Genomic DNA, 23,201 nt, shown 5'->3' with positions numbered 1-23,201 from the left:
GCTGCTACAAGGATGGTTTATGCAGGCTTTAGTGTTTCTCACAGCTTAATGTTCGTTTATTCCCTACCCTATTGCAGACAGAATGAAACGGGTCAGAGTAAATTCAGCACCAGCACGGTGCTCTCATAGCGCATGCACAAGTAGACCTGGAGCAGGAAAGTATAGGTCCTTTAACAGTCGGCCCACAATGTAAAAAGACAATTACAGACGCTCAAATCAAGGTCCCATACTGGCTTGTTCCTGACAATCTTTATCCATTTCATAGTCTACTATTCTGGGTGTGTTATCACCAATGTTAACACATTTCACCTGTATAATGGACACGGTTATGAAAAAATCCCCTAGGTCTTAGATCTTTGCTACAAGAGAGCCTGACCAGGTAAGTCTATCAGGTCCATGCTATCTCTACATAAAGGACAAGATTAGAAAAATTGGGAAACAGCTAAACTGTTTCCCAAAGACTGCAAGAGGGATACAGAAGTGTCCAGGAAAGAGAAATGCTGACATTAAAATTTTCTCCATGAATGAAAGACCTGGACTCACAATACACTTCCTTTTAAAGAGCTGTGTTTAAGTAGGACCCGATCACCTGCAATGTAACCAACCTTCACACAGTGAGCCTTTTCATTTAACTGGACTTTACAGGATTTCAACCCATTGAAGAAGGTCCTCTGAATATTTATAGTGATTTTTCAATAGATGAGAGAAACAGGCACGTATCCATTCTTTGCTTAACAAAGACTTACCATGTGTCCACGTAGTATCGACAGTCTTACTAGACTCCAGGAATGGGATGATGAGCACTGCTCACACCGATTCCCTGCTGAGTTTTAGGAACCGTTGCTGTTTTGGAATCTCACTTCCATAGCACCCTCACAAACATCTCTGCTAGTAAATTCATCTCCTGACAGCGACATTCTGCTCCTACCGCGGCCTTAGGTGACAGATGCATAGTCAGCAGCATATGCGTGATTCCAGAACTCATTACTTTGAAAAGCAACAGAGGAGATATGTCACCGGTTGTATTTTCTCCAAGAAAATGAAACATTTTACTGCAGTGTATCTGTACTGAGGAAGACATCCTGCCTCAAGCTAGTCACATCCTCAGGTTTCAGAGAATGGATAGGAGAACAGGACCAAGACTGCTTCAGAGGAGCCTGAGTTCTGCGAGGCTAACAACTTGTAGATTGGCTTATGCACAATCACCGGGCCTGGAAGAACCAGTGGCCGCCGGCATTGGTGTCCCTGCTTCTGCACAACATACAACCGTTCACTTATAGACACAGGAGCAGTGGATACCCAAGTGCCACTACAGTGAAGTAACAGGTGAGAAAGCAGCTGCTTGCTCCAGAGAACACACAGGGTGGAGGTGACAGGTGTGAGAAATATAAGAATCATAATTATATCTGCCTTGGGTTATATGGTAACACGACTCCAACCTCCCCGCAGTACACATACAACATCACTAAGTACTTCTCACATATTGGGCATTTTACTCAAATATTTTTTTTAAATTTCAGGGAGAGGAAGGTAGAGGGAGAGAGAGAATCATGAATCGGCAGCTTCCTGGTTCATAGGTCGACGCTCAACCGCTAAGCCATATAGGCTGGGCTTACTCAAATATTTTAGAACGGGCCTCAGAAATAGAACTTTAAGTAAATATGTATGAAATGTGTCAGAGATTGTCAGGACGCTAAGAAGCACACTGCAGGAGTATGCGTTTCATCATCCTTTTTGTTTCCTCCTCAGATCTCTTCTCCCATATTCTTGGGACAAAAATATACCTGCTTGGTGGCACATAAAGTCACCATGCTTCACATTTGAAGGGCAAGCTACTGTGAATTGTCCAAAGACTTTGCAATTTTATTATGATACAATTTTATGGAAAATAAATAAGAGTCTAAACATTTCCATCATTTGTGAACAAAGAAAGCAGATTCCTGTTATAAGACCATAAGGAAAAGGCTGGGGAAGGAGCAAGACTTTCCTCACAAGAACCAGGGGACTTTGGTAGATTGGAGCCTGATCTGAATCAACACTAAAGATGACTAAGAAAACCTACAATACATTCGTTCTGGCTGATCTTTACAATATTGTATTTGCACAGATAAAACCAAGAAAACTAAACATTTAGTCTACTTCCTGTTAGTCTACTTCCATATTCAAAAAGCAGTGATTTCTAAAGATGTCGATTTCAAAGATACACAGGTTTATTCAAAACTCTATAGCGATATTATTTGATACTAGAGGCCCAGTGCACGAATTCATGCACAGGTGGGGTCCCTCGGCCTGGCCGGCGATCGTGGCTGTCTCGCCCAGTCCTGATAGGGGCCAATCAGGGCTGGCAGGCCCGTGGGAGGGACCACGGGAGTTGGCTGGCCAAGGGAGGTTGGCTGTGGGAGCGCACTGACCACCAGGCGGAAGCTCCTGCATTGAGCGTCTGCCCCCCTGGTGGTCAGTGTGCATCATAGTGACCAGTCAACCAGTCGTTTGGTCAACTGGTTATAACGGTTGCTTGGGCTTTCATATATATAGATTATCTTACAGGTATATTTACTGAGATATAAATGAGTAGCTGCATGGTACACTCAGAAAATTATCCTAGTGATATTTACCTGAATTTTTCAAAAAATAGCCTACATTAAAAAATTAATTTAAATTACTTAAGATTGTCCAAAGCTTTCAGGGGATGTATTTTTCTTTGTTTTCTAATGTTAACATTTGGTACAAGCAAAAGACTTCATTACTACATTGGTATAAAGGAGTGAGTATTGCCCGGCCAGCGTGGCTCAGTGGTTGAGTAATGACCTATGAACCAGGAGGTCACAGTTTGATTCCTGGTCAGGGCCCATGCCCCAATAGGGGGTGTGCAGGAGGCAGCCTATCAATGATTCTCTCTCATTGATGTTTCTATCTCTCTCCCTTCCTTTCTGAAATCAATAAAATATATGTGTTTTTTTTAAAAGGAGTAGGCACTAAGATTTTTTATGTAACTAGACAAAAAGTATAGATTGAAATATGCCTACTCAGACTGGCACATGTACTCACATACACAGATGATTCTATGATTTATGGGAGGATTATGCATTACTAAATTTTAGTGAGAACCATCTCCCCCTCCCTCCCACATACAGGATATCCAAAAAAATGTATATGCACTTTAACAGCTGAGAGCTGCAGATCTTACTATATTTTGAAAATGAAACATTTTAATAAATACTGCCTTTATAATATATATATATGTGTGTGTGTGTGTGTGTGTGTGTGTGTGTGTGTGTGTGTATATAAATTTTGGTGGGGAGACACCCTGTATTTGACCTTTCTCCACATTAAGGTCATGTAGGCAAAATTCTTTCTTTCATTCATTCACCATATTGTTATTAAGTATAAGGCACTATGTTTTTTTTGTTGTTGTTCTTTTATTTTGTTTTTTTTTCTTTTTATTTTCTTAAGGCACAATTTTAAACAGGTCTGTAAGCAATACAACGTTTTAATAAGATATACTTCTTAAAAAAAAAAGATATACTTCTTACACTTAAGATACATATTCTATAATATGGATTATAATAACGACTGCCTTGACAAGACATCCAGATGAAATACAATGGAACAGAGATTATTTATGCTGAGCTAGGCTTTTAAAGAGAAGCAGGATTTGGATATGCTGAGACGGGGGAGGAATCAAAGTACAGGGTCTAATGGGGGAGAAAGATAAATAGCTCTGTTTGTCTAAAACCTAAGTGACCGTGGAAATTGTGTGCGTGTGCGTGTGCATGCGTGTGTGTGTGTGTGTGTGTGTGTGTGTGTGTGTGTGTGAAGTCTGGAAGGAGAGATTTGGGGGCAGGCCATGAAAAGTTCAGGCTGACATCCTAAGGGGCTTTCAATTTATAAGTTGTATCAACATTTTTAGAAAAGCAAGCCCAAGGCAAAAAGTGTGTAAATTAATGTAATGATAATAAAAAAACATGTAAGTATACATCACCTTGATAGAAAAAATATATAAATATACATAATCTTTGGCTTCTTTTCCTTCCATAGTCTTTTTGTGGGCTGGCTACATACAAGTTACTGCTTTAAAAAGAGTCACATGTTTGCCCAACCGGCATGGCTCAGTGGTTGAGTGTCAACCTAAGAACCAGGAGGTCACAGTTCGATTCCTGGTCAGGGCACATGCCTGGGTTGCAGGCTCAATCCCCAGTGGGATTGGAAGCTGATCAATAATTCTCTCTCATCATTGATGTTTCTAGCTCTCTCCCTCCCTCTCCCTTCCTCTCTAAAATCAATAAAAAATATTTTAAAAAAAGAGTTTCACAGACAAAAAAGGCTAAAAGAACTTATTACCTAAAGGTAATAGAACTTATTACCTAAAGGCTAAAAGAACTGCAAGAAATGCTAAAGGGACTGCTGTAAGAAGAAGAAATAGAGAGAGAAGAACACAGGCATAAAAACTAAGAATGGCAACAAATAAGCACCTATCAATATTAACCTAATGTGCCAACCAAAAGGCAGGGAGTAGCTGAATGGATAAGAAAACATGATCCAACTATATACTGTCTACAAGAAACTCATCTCAGAACAAAAGACTCACACAGAATGAAGGTGAAAGGGGGAAAAATTTCCAGGCAAATAGAAATGAAAAAAAACAACAAAAAACTGGGGTAGCAATACTCATACCTGACAAAATAGACTTCAAAATGAAGGCCATAATGCCTGGCTAGTGTGGCTCAGTGGTTGAGCATTGATCTATGAACCAAGAGGTCAAAGTTTGATTTCTGATCGGGGCACATGCCCAGGTTGTGGGCTTAATCCCCAGTAGGGGTGTGTGCAGGAGGCAGCCAATCAATTATTCTCTCACATCATTGATGTGTCTATCTCTCTCTCCCTCTCCCTGCCTCTCTGAAAGCAATTTTTAAAAAAGTATTAAAAAAAATGAAGGCCAGAATAAGAGACAATGAAGGCCATGTCATAATACTAAAGGGATCGATACAACAAGAGGATATAACTCTGGTAAACATATATGTACCCAATACAGGAGTATCCAAATATAGAAAACAAAAAACAAAAAAAACTTCTAGAGGATTTTAAAGGAGAGATGGACAGCAATACAATCATAGTAGGGGACTTAAACACTGACATCACTGGATAAATCTTCTAAACAAAAAAATCCACAAGAAAACATTGATCCTAAATGACAAATAAGCACCTATCAATAATAACCTAATGTGCCAATCAAAAGATCAGATGGAATTAGATCAGATGGAATTAACTGACATTTACAGAACATTTCACCCCAAAACTACAGAATATACATTCTTCTCCAAGTGCACATGGGACATTTTCAAAGACAGACCACATGTTAGGACACAAACTAAGTCTCTACAAGTTTAAGAAGACTGAAATCATATCAAGCATCTTCTCACATCACAATGGCATAAATTAGAAATCAACTACAATAAAAACACTCAGAAACATTCAAACGTCGAGGCTAAAGAGTATGTTATTAAACTGGGTTACCAAAGAGATCAAGAAAGAAAGAAAAAACTTCCTGGAAACAAATGAAAATGAACACACAACAACCCAAAATCTCTGGGATACAGTGAAAGTCCTGAGAGGGAAGTTCATAGCACTACAGGCCTACGTCAAAAAAAATAAAAAAATAAGAAAAACTTCTAAAAAACTATCTACCATAAACTTAAAGATATAGAAAGAGAATAACAAGAAAAGCCCAGAGTAAGTACAAGGAAGGAAATAATAAAGATCAGAGTGGAAATAAATGACATAGAGACTAAAAAAAACAAACACAAATTATCAACAAAACCAAGAGCTGGTTCTTTGAAAAGAATAACAAAATTGATGTACCTTTAGTCAGACTCAAGAAACAAAGAGATATTAACCCTTTATCAGCTGTATCATTGCCAAATATGGTCTCCCACACCGTGGGCTCCCTTTTTATTTTGTTGATATTTTATTTTGCCATGCAGAAGCTTTTATTTTGATGTAGTCTCATTTGTTCATTTTCTCCTTAGTTGCTTTTGCCCTAGGAGATGTATCTGTAAACATACTGCTACCAGAGATGTCTGAGATTTTGCTACCTATGGCTTCTTTTAGGATTTTTATGGTTTCACGACTTACATTTAAGTCTTTTATCCATTTTGAGTTTATTATAAGTATCTCATGATCTCACTCATATGTGGAATCTAATGAACAAAATTAACTGATGAATAAAATGGATCCCGAGACATAGAACCATGAACAGACTGATGAATTTCAGAGGGAAAGTGGAGGGGAGGGGACATTAACCTTTATGCATATATGCATAGCCCATGGACACAGACAAGCGTAGGGAAGGCTAGGGAGGGGCGGGTGTGGGGAGGAGGGAATCAATGGGGAAAATGTAAACAAACAGAGCGGGCATCTGTAATACCTCAACAATAAAGATAATTTTTAAAAAAATGCTACTTCCATAGTTACAACACTCACTAACATAATATAGGAGATTAACATTTAGCGTGCTTACTATGTGCTAGTAGGCCCTTAACATACTTTTTCATCAAGTATAAGTAAGAACATTTCAGTTATGACATGCGTTATATCTGAGGATCTAATGTAAAACATGGTGACTGTAGTTTATAACTATAAACTATGACATAGTTGAAATTTATATTTTTGTATAACTGAAATTTCCTGAAAGAGTAGAACTTCAATGTTCTCACCCAAAAAACCAAAAACAAAAAAACCCCCAGCAAAAAAACAGTGACTATGTGAAAAGTAATGGATGTGTTAATGAGAGAGAGGAATCCTTTCACAATGCATACATATGTCAAATCATCATAGTATACTTAAAATATCTTAAGATTTTATTTGTCAATTATACCTCAATAAAGATGAGGGAAAATATGAATAAGAACAACAAGAGTTTGGTGGTTTCATTCCTGTTTCTTAAAGCTGAGATTGTTGCCCTCTTTCGAGGGCATCATAGCTCTCAAGGACTGAGGTCAGATTTGAAGCCAGTTCTGACTGCAAAGACTATATTTTTCCTACCTCAACCTAATGTCCGTAATGCAATGAACTTTATCATTGTCCAAGGAGTTTTTTGTTGCTGCTGTTAATCCTCACCAAGGATATTTTTCCATTGACTTCTAGAGAGAGTGGAAGGGAGAGGCAGAGACAGAGAGAGAGAAATATTGATGTGAGAGACACCTTGATTGGCTGCCTCCCGCACACGCCCCAAGGAAGGCTGGGGATCGAGCCTGCAACCGAGGTATGGCGCCCTTGACTGGAATCGAACCCGGGACCCTTTGGTCTGCAGGCCAATGTTCTATCCACTAAGCCAAACCAGCTAGGGCCAAGAAGGTTTTTTTGTTTTTTATATTTTTATTGATTTCAGAGAGGAAGGAAGAGGGAGACAGAGATAGAAGCATCAATGATGAGAGAGAATCATTGATTGGCTGCCTCCTGCATGCCCTACACTGGGGATTAAGCCCACAAACTTGGGCATGTGCCCTGACCAGGAATTGAAATGTGACCTCCAGGTTCATAGGTCGATGCTCAACCACTGAGCCATGCTGGCCAGGCAAGAAGTTTGTTTTTAATGTAAAATCTTGCCATTTTTAATTCAGGGGCCTAAGATAAAATATCTCACACTGTATGATTTACATGTGTTGTTGAGCAAGGAAAATCTAGCACAAAAAGGAATGGGGGAACCATCTCATATGCCTAGAAACACTCAAATGCACATTGTATTTCAACCAAAAATATGTCAAAGGTAAGTTGGAATTCAATTCAACAAATAGTTGAGGTACTACTGTAAGTCAAACATTGTGAAGAAAGATCTGCATCAAGTTACAGTCCCATAATGAATGATCAGGGTAGAGGCAGAGGTAAAGGTGGCAAAGAGTCACCATTAATAAATGGAGCTGGAAATATTTAAATACCCACCATTTTCACATGTACAGCAGAATCTTGATTAGTCATATCTTGGTTATCCAATCTTCTGGAATTTCCCAGGTGAGGTCACAGTAAAAGAGAGAGAAAAAAGGTACACGTGACACACATACATTTCAGGTTCCTCCTGTATGTTAATGACACACTAAGACGGTACTTTTGGATTTAGTTAAATACCAAGTTACTGAAGGCATCCTTTTTCTTTTCCTAAGGACCTCTGTAAAGATTTCACTCTTTCTCCCAAAATTCGGGGTTAAAAGATTTATAGATACTCTTTTTTTCTTTTCTTTTTTAATTTCAGAGAAGAAGAGAGAGGGAGAGAGAGAACTATCAATGATGAGAGAGAATCATTGATCAGTCGACTCCTGCATGCCCCCCCACGGGGGATGGAGCCCGAAACCCGGGCATGTGCCCTTGACTGGAATCGAACCCAGGATCCTTGCGTCTGCAGTCTAACGCTCTAACCAATGAGCCAAACCACCTAGGGCCAGGGTTAAAAGTTGTATACGGACAATTTGCAGCCCTCCTACAAGAACTTCTATGGTGTTAAGAAGATTTGAACAGAGTTAAAGTGAAGTAGATATTTGTAAGAAAATGCTTTACTACATGAACATTTTATCAACATTTTCTCTAAATATGAGGTTGAAATTTGTGGGAAAATGCTTTACTATTATTAAACCAATGAAGGAATATAGAAAAAGAATGTAAGGAGAAACATTATACAGAGTCAGATAAAAAGTCAGACTTTTCCTTAAACTCTGGTAATAGAAGTTGGACATTAGATCTGTGTTCTTGATAATTAGAATGTGTGGTAGCAGATCTATAAAAATTCTTTAAAATCTGAAACCTATCCCTCTCCCCCTTCTATTTTAACTGCGTATAACTGGGGAATGTCTTATAAAAAAGTATTTTCCTTCCTTTCTCAGAAAGGCTATTAGTAAATTGATCGTATAATTGATGGCATCTTGGAGTTGAGTAAAAAGTATTTTCAAATAGTAAGATACCTCTAATTTTTCACATGTGAAAAAATAATGTAGTATCCATCTGCATAGACATACACTCTATATAACTCATAAAACATTGGATCAGCACCCCAAAAGTTAATTATAATGGTAGTTTGGGAGTTAGTATTCTTTTTTATTTTTTTGAGGGGGGAGGGTCAGTAGTCTTTAAACAATTGTAGGCATAGTTAAACATAGAGTCAAATTTAAGTAACCTTTGGCCGATCTTCCTTCCGTCAGTCATCTAGCTTAAACAAAGATGTCCGAGAAGCTGCCTACAGGTCTGTTTCTTTATAAAACCAACGCGTATACTATTAGGTGCCGTGGTTATTCTTTGGCGTTTAATATCTGAAAAGGAGTCTAAACTTCTAGAAGGCACTATTTAAATAAAACCATTTTATTAGCTTGAAAAAGAGGGAGGAGAATGTGGAAAAGTACAATAGAGTTTACAAAAATACCACATACTCCGTGAAACACTGGAAAAGTCCAAAGAAAACAATTCAAACAGAGCAGGATACATTTTAATATCTGGGAATCTAAGCTCCCTTTGTTACACATGGCCAAGCAGCCCAATTTCTCTCCTCCCCCAGCCCCCAAGAATGGCTCTTTCTAGAGCATTCAGGCTTCGTAAAAAAAAAAAAAAAAAAAAGCAGTGTTAATAAGTGAAAGAGTAGTTGTCTTTCTCATGGTCTCTTCAAATTTTATTTAACAAAACACACAAAAACAAAGAATCATCAGAAAGTTGCAATTGCTAAATTTCCCATTTCAGTAGGACATTATTATTGATAATTAGGATATTACTTTTGATAATTTGAATACTATGCAAATTTCAACTGCAGAGCTTTCATTCTTCCTAATCCTCACTGGCAATCTGACCAAAGTTTATATCCCTGCTCAAAAATAATCTCACATAACGTGCTACTGCGGTCCGAACGCAAACATCAGCCCGAGGTCACGATCATTATAAACCTGTAAAGACTAAGGCATAAATGTCAGCGTTCTGGCACAATTCTAAAGAAGACGTAGAAAATGAGGGCAGGGTATTTTTAAACCAATAGGCTTGTAAACCTATACTTGGTATATAAAGTTCTGGCTTCCTTTGCCAGCAGTCACCTGTCGCAGATGCTGCAGGAGAAGAGTTGTTGGAAAAAACACATCGCGTGGGGAAGACATGTTCAAAAATAGAAAATACCAGCCTTGAACTCTGAACTCCCTTCAAAGGAAGTCTCAACGTTTTAAGCCTCTGGAATCTTTACATGTGGGCTGGCTGATGGGGAGCCTGGGAAAGAATTGGCCTCTGTGCTTTCTGTGGGAGGTTCGGGTCTCTGCTATCACAGCGTTCGTTACAAGGAATATGTAGGGCAAGGCTAACGGCTACAGCAAGAGTTGAGACCCGCACTTGAGGAGCACAAACTTGGTAACCAGGAGTGTCCGCTATCGTGGCCTCTCATTCTGGGATGATCAACTTTACCTTGAAAATACATTGACAAATCAATGACTGAAAAGTTCTGTCTACATGAAAAATAGCTCCTGGCCTTTATACAAGTATTTGAATGAAAGTGGAATACTTCTAAAGGCCCTGGAGATTCAGTCTTATGGGAAAATGAGAAAGATTAAATTCCTGCATATAATTAGCTTGAAAAGTTACAATTCTGCTTTAATTTTGATACTTGAAGAATCATTTAGCAACACACCGATAAGATAATGACATCCTGAATGGCAAGCTGTATACTACTTACATAGGAACAGCACGGATTACTATAGATTGGACAAGGGTCAGTAACAGGGCTACACATCCATGGTGAATCCATGTGACTGCCCTTTCCAACAACCTGCATTACTTGTTCTAAGCTTGAGCTTTTAATAACAGCACTTTCTTAGGTACTTAGCACATGGGAAAAAAATAAAACTGTAAGTTCATGATTTCCATAGCATTATAAATCAGTTTATTGAGGCATTTAAAGAATTCTCCCTAATTAAATTTTCAAGGCAGCAGAAAAAAAAAATATAAACTGGAAAGTGAAACTTTCTCCATACAGATATCAAACAGAAGTGAAACTTAGTGTCCTTGGGTGGAAGAAGAGAAGGAGGTAGAAGGAAAGAGAAAAAAAATCAAAGTTTTCAAAGGCTAGTTATTTAAAAATTGGCAATTTATTTATTTATTTATTTATTATTTTTTTAAAATATATTTTTATTGATTTTTCACAGAGAGGAAGGGAGAGAGATAGAGAGTTAGAAACATCGATGAGAGAGAAACATCGATCAGCTGCCTCCTGCACATCTCCCACTGGGGATGTGCCCGCAACCAACGTACATGCCCTTGACCGGAATCGAACCTGGGACCCCTCAGTCCGCAGGCCGACCTCTATCCACTGAGCCAAACCGGCTTCGGCTAAAAATTGGCAATTTATACCAATCTTCTTAAACAGGAAAACTTGACTTCCCGGTCAGAATTTAGTGGATACTTATGAAAATACATAATATCAGAGTTTAGAATTTATTCACCCATCCTCCCCACCAACACTGCCCTAATATCTAATAGCATTTTTTCAAGAGGAATTAAACCAAGGCATATAGAAATTAAGTAATTTGTACTGATTACCCTTAAGGCACTCTGAGTTCTTCTGTCCTTGAATTTGTCCTAGAACCACAGCATAGGTGGGAAGCAATATCCAGAGATGCTTGGATATAAGCTGCCAATAAAAACCAAGTCATCTGCTTGGTCTGCTGCACTGTCTAATTTTCCTGATTAAAAAAAGAAACTACAAAAAATAAGGTAAAATGTTTACATTGGACTTTTTTTTACAACAAAAAATCCAACTTCTTTACATAATGCTCTCCCTTTTATGGTAATATTTATGTTTGAATCTGAATTGACAACATACACTTTGTTATAAGCCTTAAAGGGAGTAATCCAGATTTTATCAATTCATGAAACATACCAGTATAATCCTATTCCATGATATCCTAGATAAAGCTCATCGGCACAAAATAAAAATTATCTTTATTACTAGCTATAATCAATAGTTCCCAATCCTAGTCACACAAAGCATGTAACTACCAGAAAAATCAAGTCACACAGTGTGAACAATAAAATCGGACCTTATCATGTTTTTCCCCCCTTAAAAAAAAAGAGATTTCTGAAGGTCCCTTGCTTTTTCTTAACATCTACATGTCTAACAAGAACCTCTTAAAATTAGATCCTATACATTTCTGAGCTCTAAGACACTGCAAAGTTTTACATATACAGATCTTTGCAAATTACAGTTTTGCACTATCCTGGATCATTCTATTTTGTTTCTTTAATTCATGTTTTTAAATGCCTAAAATTTCAATCAGACACTAAACCAACTGAGAGTGAGATCAAGTTCAACAACAGTATCTACAAGAGCAGTACACACTTACCCCGAAGGTAACCGGACCAGATACACCAGCGAAAGAAAATTCTTCCTGTCTGAGCAGCCCTAATATAGCACAAGGTGCAACGGAGGGGGCGGGCCCAAACGCCCAGCCTGAGCTCTATGCAAAAACAGGCCTGTGACTCATTACTCCACAGCGCTTTGTTATGCTCTGGTGACAGACAGGCTGGCTAGCTCTGAGCTGGCCATCAGCCTACAGGACACGGGGACTGAAATAATGTGTCTGTTCAGAGATGGTAAATGGGACTATCAGGGCACAACTTGCAGTGCAGAGAGAAAAGAGGAACTGCAATATTAGCACAAATACTTCCTTCCTCGTGGTGGTTTTTATCTGGGGGGTTGTCAGCGTACTTGTGGCATTCGAGTTTTTCTGTGTGTATTGCATTTCATCACACGTTAAAAACAGGTCAGGCCGTGGTGGGCAGGGCCGGGGAAGGGGTGATGGGCGTGGCTCAGTGGGTACCGTTTCCACTTGGAGGGTGAAAGGACTTGCAGAGGTGGACGGTGCTGTGTTTGCACAACAATGCGAACTCCTCAAAGCCACCGCGTTACAACCAGTGAAAACGGTAGACGTTTGTTATGTATGTTTTACCGTTTTTAAAAGATGAGCTCATGTAAGACACACAGAAAAAAGCCATGGTGCAGGTATGTATGGTCAAAAGAATATGAATAGTCTTTACTGCAGGGCAGTGGGATTTAAAGGGATTGCTTATGGTTTTCTTCACATTTTCCTATGTTATTTGAAAATGTGAACAAGACCGTGCATAGATTTGCTAAAAAAATAAAATAAAAAACCTGGACACAAATAGTGAAAACTAATCTTTATGGTTAAGTTGTTTTTTTTTTACAAAGTTCCTTTCCTGTTGTGAAGGAAACATTTTTAAAGTTTTATTAAATCTTTAACTTTTAAAGAGAAGCGGGCTTGCTTTCAGCCTGAGCAGGGGACTGCACTGTGCGAGCACCATGTGTTGGGGCCTGATTATTACGCCCCGGACTCCGCGCGGCTTTATCAGGAGGGACAGGGCTACGCTACGCAGCTGTAAATACATGTTTATATCAGCCTTCTGGTCATGCTCAAGAGAAATCAAACCCACGCAACATTTCTGTAATCAAACTTCGTGAAGTTAGCATTCTCTGTTAAAAACACCCTCCTACCCCCATCCCCCGGCGTGGCTCAGTGGTTGAGCGTCCACCTATGAAGCAGGACATCACAGTTCGATTCCTGGTCAGGGCACATGCCAGGGTTGCTGGCTCAATCCCCAGTGTGGGGCCTGCAGGAGGCAGTGGATCAATGATTCTCTCTCATCATTGATGTCTCTCTCTCTTCCTCTCAATGACTCTCTCTCATCATTGATCTCTCTCTCTCTTTCTCTCTCTCTCTCTCTCTCTCTCTCTCTCTCTCTCTCTTCCTCTCTGAAATCAACAAAAATATATTTTTTAAAAACCCTAAAAATTTAACAACTGCTTTTAAAAAAGGCCACTAACAAACAATCCAAACTTGGTCTCTGCCAAATGTTAAAAACTTATTTTACTAAGGGGAAACGATTCACACAGAAGAAACCTCTTACACTCTAGTAATGGGGGTTCAAGGGCAATGAGGTGATTCATTTTGAAAATACTTCTGAACGAATGGGTAAATATGGTTACTTAACTCTTCCCATACACTAACATAATTAACAATGATAAGAATTTTGAAGCTATCACTTTGAAAGATGACAAGATAAATCAACTTTAACAACAAAGAATGCTGGTGTTAGAGTTCCATCAGCATTTAGAAACACCATGAAAAGCTTTCAACATATGCATTCTCTGACACACCAGTTTTGTGTCCTACGGAAATAAGGCAGAGTACACAAATACCTCGTTGCAAAGATGTACATTGCAGAGTTGTTTTATAAAACTTCGAAACTTAACCAACCTAAATGACTGCCCTGGCCGGTGTGGCTCAGTTGGTCCAGAGTCGTCTGGAGCACCGAAAGGTCAAGGGTTTGATTCCCAATCAGGGCCCACACCTAAGGTGCGGGTTTATGGAAGGCAGCCAATGGATGTTTCTTTCTCACAGCATTGTTCTCTCTTCTCTCTCTCCCCCCGCCCCTAAGATCAATAAAAACATATTTAAAAAACAACAACACCTAAATGACCAATATCTAAATGTTCATTAATACAGGAGGGCTGAATAAATTGTGGTATACCCATAAAATGTAAAGTGATACAATTGTTAAAAATAATTGTTATAGATAAAATGTATTGTACGTTTATGATGTGCCAGATACTTCTTAAGCACCTGACATTCCTCATCTCATCTAACACTCATAACCCTAGAAGGATGGGCTATTATTATCCTCATTTTACAGGTGACTAAAGGAAGGCTTGCAGCTGGCAAGTGGCAGAACTGGATTCAAACTCAGGCCACTCTGACTTCAGATCCTGTGCCTGTAAACCACTGGACAGCACTGCCCTGTGAGGGCAGCAGTTACAGATGTGCTGAGGTGTGCCTGATCTACGACTAATCAAAAACACGCCACAAGGATCTACAGCAAGAGACCAATTTGGGGGATAAATCTTTATATGAGCTTAGGAAGTCTAAAACAGAACACAAGACAATGATGGGATCAAGAGGCCATTTTTATGTTCTGAACTTTATAGAATAAACGAGTTTCTTGGAAAATAAAAAATGTTGCAGTAGTAGCACCAATCACGCCCATAATCAAAAAAAGAAAGTTAACACACACACACACACACACACACACACACACACACAACCTTCAGAACCAGCCAACGTCATATGGATAGACTATTTAAAACAATGTTTCTAAAATGGGGACAGAAACAAGGAATTCAGCCAGTTTACTCTGAAATAAAACAAAGACAGACAAGAAAGATGACTACTATCTTATCAGGAGGGCCATTGCGGTCCCTAAGGGTAGACGATGGTTCTGGCTTTGCTGGGGTTCCACCTGCTAGTCAAAGGAGAGTGAGAAGAGGGGGTGTGTGAGCTGCCTCCTGCATGCTGCCTTCTAGTTCCACCCCGTAAGTGTACATGCAGGGGGGTGCAACGGTATGTCTGGCGGACTGTCCCCCGGGGGGACCAACATTCTTCTTCTAGCACTTTCTTTCCCTGGGTGTCAGAGTCCCAGAAGCACGCACCCTCTCATTTATTTTAATGAGCATAGCCTTAAGAGAAAGCTAATAATTCCCCCTTTGTGATAGATAAGGAATCTAAGGTTTGGAGAGGTGTTTAGTCACTCATTACTTATGTAACTTATGTTTAATAAAAGAGCTGTAACACTTTTATTTCCCACATGATATGCTGTTTCTAGGCAATAATAGACATGTAACAATTACACGAGAGGGCTGGCTATGTTTACAAATAAGAATGTTTGGATACCTTAACCAATAAAGAAATTTTAAAAAAAGAAAAAAAAAGAAACTAGAAACACAGAAAAGTATAACCTATTCAAAGGCCTACAATGAGGTGACAAGAACTGAATGAAACAGGTGGCAATGGGGAAAAATTTGATGGCATAACAATAAATACTTTTTTTGTGTCTATAAAAAAAAAAGAATGTTTGGAAACGGTGCCACAGAAAAGGATAGAGGCAAAACACTGAACAAAAGAAAATGAACTTTGCTTCAAATAGCTGTAGGTACTTTTTTTTTTGAGAAGGGATATAAAGAAAGGACCAGGAGGGAAGCAGAGTGGACTTTCATCTCTGGGCCCGTTGCCTTGGAGTTTCTTTACTCATTGTCATAAAAGCCGAAACCACTCTGTACCCCTCCTAACGCAAACTCTAACCTGAACTTGACATGCCAAGGGACTTCTACACGACTCAAAGGTTCGGAAGATTTTTCTCCCCTCGTGACACTGAAACTGTTTTCATCAATGGAGAAAGGGCTACCCATCTGTACTTCTGAGAGACCAGTTACTCTTTAGAGACTGACAGCTACTCAGTCAACTTAAAAACCTACAGGCAATCACTTCGTCCTTTGCCAGCAAAACCTTTCTCTAGTTTTTGAAAATATGAAAAAAACAAAAGAGCCCAGAGAAAATCAAATCTATCAATTTAAACCTTAATTAGTTATTCACTGCTTGATTCATTTGGCCTTTAATCTTGGGATAGGGAAGTAAATGGCATAAAGTTATTACACTAATTAAGTTATATGTGAAAGAAATCATTTCCTAACCCCACATAAAACCTGTATTATTTCTCAATAATTCAGTCTAAGATTTAACTAGTAATTCAGTTTACCATAGTCCAATTATCATTCAACCATCCAATGTATTTTTTTTTTATTGTTTAAGGTATTACAAATAGTAGTACCTATGTCTCCTTTTTCCCCCATTGACCTCCCCCCGGCCTCCCCTACCCCCCTGGCACATGCCCTCACCGCCCCCCCACCCCACCAGTGTCTGTGTCCATTGGTTATCCTTATATGCATGTATACAAGTCCTTCGGTTGATCTCTTACCCTCTCCCAACCCTGCCCTGCCTTCCTGCTGTAGTTTGACTGTCTGTTCGATGCTTCTTTGTCTCTGTATCTATTTCTGTTCATCAGTTTATGATGTTCATTACATCCAATGTATTTTTAAACTTCAATATGAACTTGACTGACACCCTAGGAAGTTATTCCAAACAAAACAATAAAGCCATATAAGGAAGACAATTCAGTAGGAGGTGAGATCAATACTCTATATGGACTCTTGCAAAAGTTGTTCCTGCTAATTGCTGCATGATATCAATAGGAAGATGTTTGGTTTTTTTAAATATGCAAAACACCAGTCTAAAAAAAAATCACAAAAAACCACAAAACAACAACAAAAAAACACCAGTCTAGGTATCAGACTTTTCTTAGAACTCTTCTGAGGAGACCAGTCAACTACCTTCAACACGGTGACTCTTCAAAACAAAATTAAAACAAGCTGCTCTAGATGCTTATTTGAATGTGGTTTAAAATGTTTAAGGAGCAAAAACAAAGATGAGACAATACAGTATTACTTTTAGGAATACAGACAACAAAGAAAGACTTTCTCATAAGTTTTTCTCATGGAAAATCACTCCCAAAACGTCTTCTGTCTGGTTGACTGCTGCATTTGTGAGTCGACGCACATGGACAAGTTGAGGGAGCCTACGGTTCTAACCTCAATGCGTTTCTTAAAAACTCCATGCGGAAGTCTAAGATTGACTAATTTAATTTTCAGAAACTCAAAATTCTTTTTTTTGCAAATAAAGTTCTTGAAGGTAGTCTATGTAATTTTTATTTTCTTTTTAAAAGTAATAAATTCTGGAATCTAAACTCCAGAAGTAAATTACATTGTGGCAACAGGAAGGTCAAGTTCAAGAAAACTGGATGTAAGACAGTATCATCAATGCAGGGAGTCTTTCTTAGTTCTCCTTTCCTCAAAAGCACTGTGTTCTTAGTACTGAAATTGTTTCCATTTTATATCTGAGTCTTTGTGCCTGGAATGGAACAAGATGAAAAACTTTGTTTAATTTCGGACTCTTTCCACATCACACAGTTGGTATTCTGTCTGTTGAAAAGAAATAGTATTGTTTAGGATTGCTATTTTGATATGGGTTATATTAAAAATGGCAAAAGGTTATTCTACTTAAGCTTTTTCCCCCAGTATTAGTATGGTATATCCAATACATTTAAATGTAGAGTACAAGACTTAACTTACTACCACCTTTTTACTAGATAAACTCATTTAAAAAATAATAAGGTAAGCCATGGCCAGTGTTGCTCAGTGGATACAGCGCTGGCTTGCACACCCAAGGGTCCTGAGTTCAGTTCCCCGTCAAGGGCATGTAACTGGGTTACAGGTTCTACCCCGGCTCCATTCTGTGCACATGCGAAAGGCAATCAGATGTGTGTGTGTGTGTGTGTGTGTCTCTCCCCCTTCCCTTCCACTCTCTCTAAAATCAATGGAAAATGGAAAAAATATCCTCCAGTGAATATAAACTAATGATGATGCTGCTGCTACTGATGATGTAAGAAAACATAGCAAAGAATTATATGGAAGAGCAGTGGGTGATAACTTAAGTTTTAAAATCATAAGGTTTTGAAAATGCTCATAGGTTTTTAAAAGAACCTAAAGAATATACTTTTTTATATCAAATATATTCTAAGAATCAACAAGCATTACAGAGGAAGGATAGGGTCACACGTGATTGCATTTTCTTCGTATTCTTTGGTGTTTTCTGTAATGATTATATCACACACCCAGAAGAAAATAAAGATTACTTTTTAAATTAAAATTGCATGCTCTGCTGTGGCTGGTGTGGCTCAGTTGGCTGTGCGTTGTCCCATGCATGGAAGGATCCCAGTTCAGTTCCTGGTCAGGGCACATACCTAGGTTGCAGTTCGGTCCTGGATGGGCCGCATATGTGGGTGGCAACCTCAATGTTTCTCTCACACATCGATGTTTCTCGTCTCTCTCACTCTCTAAAATCAATTTTTAGTCCTAGCTGGTTTTGCTCAGTGGATAGAGCGTCAGCCTGTGGTCTGAAGAGTCTGGGGTTCGATTCCAGCCAAGGGCACATGCCCCAGTTGTGGGCTGGATCCCAGTAGGGGGCATGCAGGAGGCAGCCAATCAATGATTCCCTCTCATCATGGATGTTTCTATCTCTCCCTCTCCCTTCCTCTCTGACATCAATAAAAATTTATTTTAAAAAATAAAATCAACTTTTAAAAGAAACTTACATGTCTCAAAATATAAGAAAGTGAACATATATAATGCTACTGCATCTTTGAAAGAAATGAACATGGCATACGTTAAGTCATGCTTATGACCATAAAACAAAAATTATCTACAAAATCATACCTGCCTTTTTTTTTTCTGTAGTTGCCTTTCTCATCCTATATCTGGGAGGGTAAACCAATGAGTAACTTACACAAACCATTCAAACAACATGCTATATTCCCCTCCCATCTGGCTACAGAATGAAGTCACGATGTGTAAACGAGGAGCCAAGTGCACAACATTCCGAAGATACACTGTCAAGGCTTGAAAAGGAGGGTCACGTTCAGATTGCTCAAAAATGGGAGTGCAAACGGAAAATCCCCGGAAAGCGCGTTTCTGCCATGCCCTCGTGGTTACAGTCATCTTATAAAGAGCCTTTGCAAATCACACTGAGAACTCCTACGATTCAGGAAAGAAGAAAATAAATGGCCAAGTCTTTTTAAAAGCTCAACTTCAAAAGTAACTGACATCTTAGAAGTAACGATCAGTTGGAAAGAGGGGGAAGAAGTGATGCCTATTCCCAGGAAAACAGGGAGCTAGGCACTCAAACACAGGCTGGTGGCAATGTAAATGGGACCGCCTTCCCGCAGTGTAACCTGGCGGCACATTCCTTAGATGTGCACACACTCCTGACCCGGTAATTCCAGGCCAACAGCCACAGGTACGCACAGCTGCTGTAAGACTATTCATGGATCCAGCATGTCTCATAATGAAAACCATGTTGCACAATGAAGACACTTGCTAAATAAGTTGTGATAAAAAGTAAAAAAACAAACAAAAACAAAATAAGTTGTGATATCCATATATGGTACAACAACCTAAGGTAACATAATAGTTATTAAAATAAGTATAAATCTATTACTGAGAAACAAATTAGTAAGTGAATAATCTTGTTAAAAACAATGTTAGAATATGATCTCCTTTTGGGGAAAATAATACTTAATATTTATATACGTAGAAAAGAAAGTAAGTACAAATATTAAAATGTTTTTTTTCTTTTATTTTGTTGTTTTTTTTAAGGTGGTAAAATTGCAGATAGCCTCTTTTTCCTTCTCTAGATTTATTTATTTTTACATCAGATATAAGAAGAGAATCAAAGGGGAGATGGAGCTTAATATACATAAATAAAACAGGCAAATTCCTTACAAAAAGCTGGATCTTAATTCAGGTACTCATGAGCCCTTAATTTTATTTATTTATTTATTTATTTATTTATTTATTTATGTAATTAGTTTTTTTGTTTATTTGTTTTTTGTTAGTTAGTTAGTTTTTGAGTCCTTAATTACTAAAACTTCCCTAAAGCTGAGTCACAGGACTGGAAATCCACGCGTGCGGACCCGTGAGTAACTTTTTGGAAATCTACAGTGAAGCACATGATCTGTTTTTTTGGTTGTCAGTGTATTAGAGGGGATGCACAAAAGACAAAAGAGAGTCTAGTATTTCATTAGCTGGGAAAGACAAAGTGTTTAAAGAGAGCAACACAAAAACACTTCACTGGAGAAGGGATTCTCATCCCTGCTGGGAAGTCTGCTTCACCAACCAGCTTCAGAGGGCGAGAGTCGGGCACTGCCCTGCCCGGCCAGTTCCGAGGGACATTCATAGAAGAGCACAACACCGGCCAGCTGGGCTGTGTAGTTGGCCCAAAATTCTACTTCCTGGTTCCTGGTTCCTGGATAATAGGCCAAATTAAAATGGGAACCCACTTCTAATTGTTTTCTAGTCCTAATCCCAGTGTGGCCCAGTTTTTTCTTAAGATAACCTAGTGGGTTTCTAGTTTCTAACACTTCATTATTCTATAATGCTGAGGTTCTCTGACTGTCCCTGTCTCCCTCCTCCCAAATCAATCCAGGGTCTCATTCCCTTAGAGCCCTAATGGTTTGACAGAGAAATCTGGATAAACTGACAAATTGCTCCTGGGGGGAAACTGTTTAAGAATAGATGCTTTTTTTTTAAATGACAAGACTCTGAACTCAGACCCTAACTGGGGCACTTGGTGTGAGACAAATGAGAGGGCTGTGCCAAGATGAGTCTGCCGAGCAGATAAAATGGGGGCAGGAAGGACGGGAACCCACACGTGACTTTGTCTACTTCCATGTACTTTTATCAGCGGGAAGTTGCCAAACAATTTAAGCAATCCTAAGCAATCTTGTCATGACTAGGACCTTGAAAATGAGGAAGACAAACAACATGTAAGGAATTGATAAACAGCACTGACTTTAACGCAAGTATGACATTAAAATAAAATTTTAATTTCCACGGCTGAAATTCTTTTTCAAAGAAAGGGTTTTATTAGGCCATTGGTAGCAAGAAACAGAAGACAGGTCCTGGGGCGCGGCGTCTAAACTGCCAGCAGCATGGCGGGGGTGGGGGGTAGGGGTGAGGGAAGGTGAACACGTCCATCATCCGGGCATTGGCAAAAGTTTTTATACAACAGGTAAGTTGTTCTGAAACAATTCACATTAGCTATGGACAAAAAGGGGATGGAGGAAGATGAAGCACAGTACGGGCTAGTTCTGAGATAGGCACATAGATTTGTAAGGAAGAAGTGTTGCTACTTGGATTAGCCGTGGGCAGGAGAGTGGAAAATTCGAGAAGCAGAGGCTCCTCGGGCTTGACAGCGCCTGGCTATTTTCTCTTTTAGACATTCGTGAAATAGCCCCCTGAAAATAATCCAAAATCCCAATGTACACGCAGGAGTGTGGGCAGTGTTTCGTTGGTGTTGCCCTGCAGTTGTGAACTGATAACCCCTTTTTGGTCTCTGGCCTGCTGTAATTTAATTTAGGACATCTCCGAGTTGTCTCCTTGCCAGGTGGTTTATACAGATAGGTAGGTTGAAGCAACACCAAGAGAGTAAACAAAAGTGCATAAACAAGAACGTTAACGTAGGAATGTAGCCCTGTGCCATACACAGCAAAGAGAGAACTCTGCCACCTGCTGACAAAAACACAGAATTGTATAGCTTTCCCAGATTGCCGTTTCAAGGGGGAAAACCTACCATGGTAATTAGATTTCAAATTAATGATTATACCAAAGATATGAAGTATAACCTCTACTTACAGGAAAATAAGGGTTAAAATAGGATTCAGGGTTATTTATATGCCTCTTAACTCAATAGCTCTACATATCATGATGCCTGAGTTATTTTAAAAGCAAACAAAAGAGGGCTATATGGACATGATTCCACATTATCAGTGGGGAAGCGCCGACTTAAATCTGCATATGAACTGTACTCACTTCACCATACTTTTCAACCCCCCTACCTCATAACAGGCCTCCCCATGCCCTTCTCCCTTTTGTCTTAACTGTAGATAGCATACTTCTAAGCCACCTAAGAGAGTTACTCATTTTCCCACAGGTATCTCCCATATATATGTGGACAAAATAGGGGGTTCTATGGAAAATAACCTCCCAGGATGATCTGATCACAAATTCCTGACTGCGCAGGCCATGGTGGGTAGTCACACCCAAGGCCTATACCTTGCCTAGTAAGAGGTTTATCTTTGCCCAAAGTTAAAGAACCTTGGGAAGAAGCATAATCGCCCTCTAGACTAGAGAGCACATAATTTTGTTAACATTCCTGTAATCTCCTCCTTGCCTCCCTTTCTCCCACCCTCATGTAATTTTCTTTACATTTCTTCCTTAATTCAGTTTTGGCTCAAAAATAGTCTTAAGAAAATTCTTTACAGTTGACATATACATGTTAATAAACTTGTGTTAAAGGAAAAAACTGTAAAGAGCTTCTTGTGTGGTTTCCCCCAAATTTCCGATGACATACAATCATATGTCATTCATTGGGTGTTGTCTCTTTTGGGACCATAACTGTTCTACACTTTGTTTTTTTCCTCTAGTTCAGCCGTGGGCAAACTACGGCCCGCGGGCCGGATCCGGCCCGTTTGAAATGAATAAAACTAAAAAAAAAAAAAAAAAAAAGACCGTACCCTTTTATATAATGATGTTTACTTTGAATTTATATTAGTTCACACAAACACTCCATCCATGCTTCTGTTCCGGCCCTCCGGTCCAGTTTAAGAACCCATTGTGGCCCTCGAGTCAAAAAGTTTGCCCGCCCCTGCTCTAGTTACTATCTTTTGAACAT

The 23,201-nt window shown here is 39.1% G+C and overlaps 1 protein-coding gene across 5 annotated transcripts in view; it reads right to left on the bottom strand.

Moving 5' to 3' along the window:
* The window catches only part of NT5C3A (5'-nucleotidase, cytosolic IIIA), a 50,830-nt gene that overhangs the window by 12,973 nt on the left and 14,656 nt on the right, over positions 1 to 23,201 (bottom strand). The window contains exons 1-3 of one of the 5 annotated variants that reach the window (XM_036327366.1): positions 12,351 to 12,382; positions 7,939 to 7,993; positions 747 to 987 (exon numbers count right to left, since the gene is read on the bottom strand). The exons of 1 other annotated variant lie outside the window; for it this stretch is intronic. In XM_036327366.1, coding sequence (XP_036183259.1) covers positions 747 to 749 — 3 coding nt within the window. In that variant the 5' untranslated portion in view covers positions 750 to 987; positions 7,939 to 7,993; positions 12,351 to 12,382. Of the gene's footprint in view, positions 1 to 746; positions 988 to 7,041; positions 7,140 to 7,938; positions 7,994 to 12,350; positions 12,441 to 23,201 lie in introns of those variants that run through there. 3 more of the 5 variants (XM_036327367.1, XM_036327365.1, XM_036327368.1) reach the window with 3 other exon arrangements.

This window comes from Myotis myotis, unplaced genomic scaffold (genome assembly GCF_014108235.1).
Source record: "Myotis myotis isolate mMyoMyo1 unplaced genomic scaffold, mMyoMyo1.p scaffold_m19_p_11, whole genome shotgun sequence".
Lineage (NCBI taxonomy): Eukaryota > Metazoa > Chordata > Mammalia > Chiroptera > Vespertilionidae > Myotis > Myotis myotis.
The sequence above is the reverse complement of the archived record's forward strand: the minus strand, read 5'-3'. Positions and strand labels throughout refer to the sequence as shown.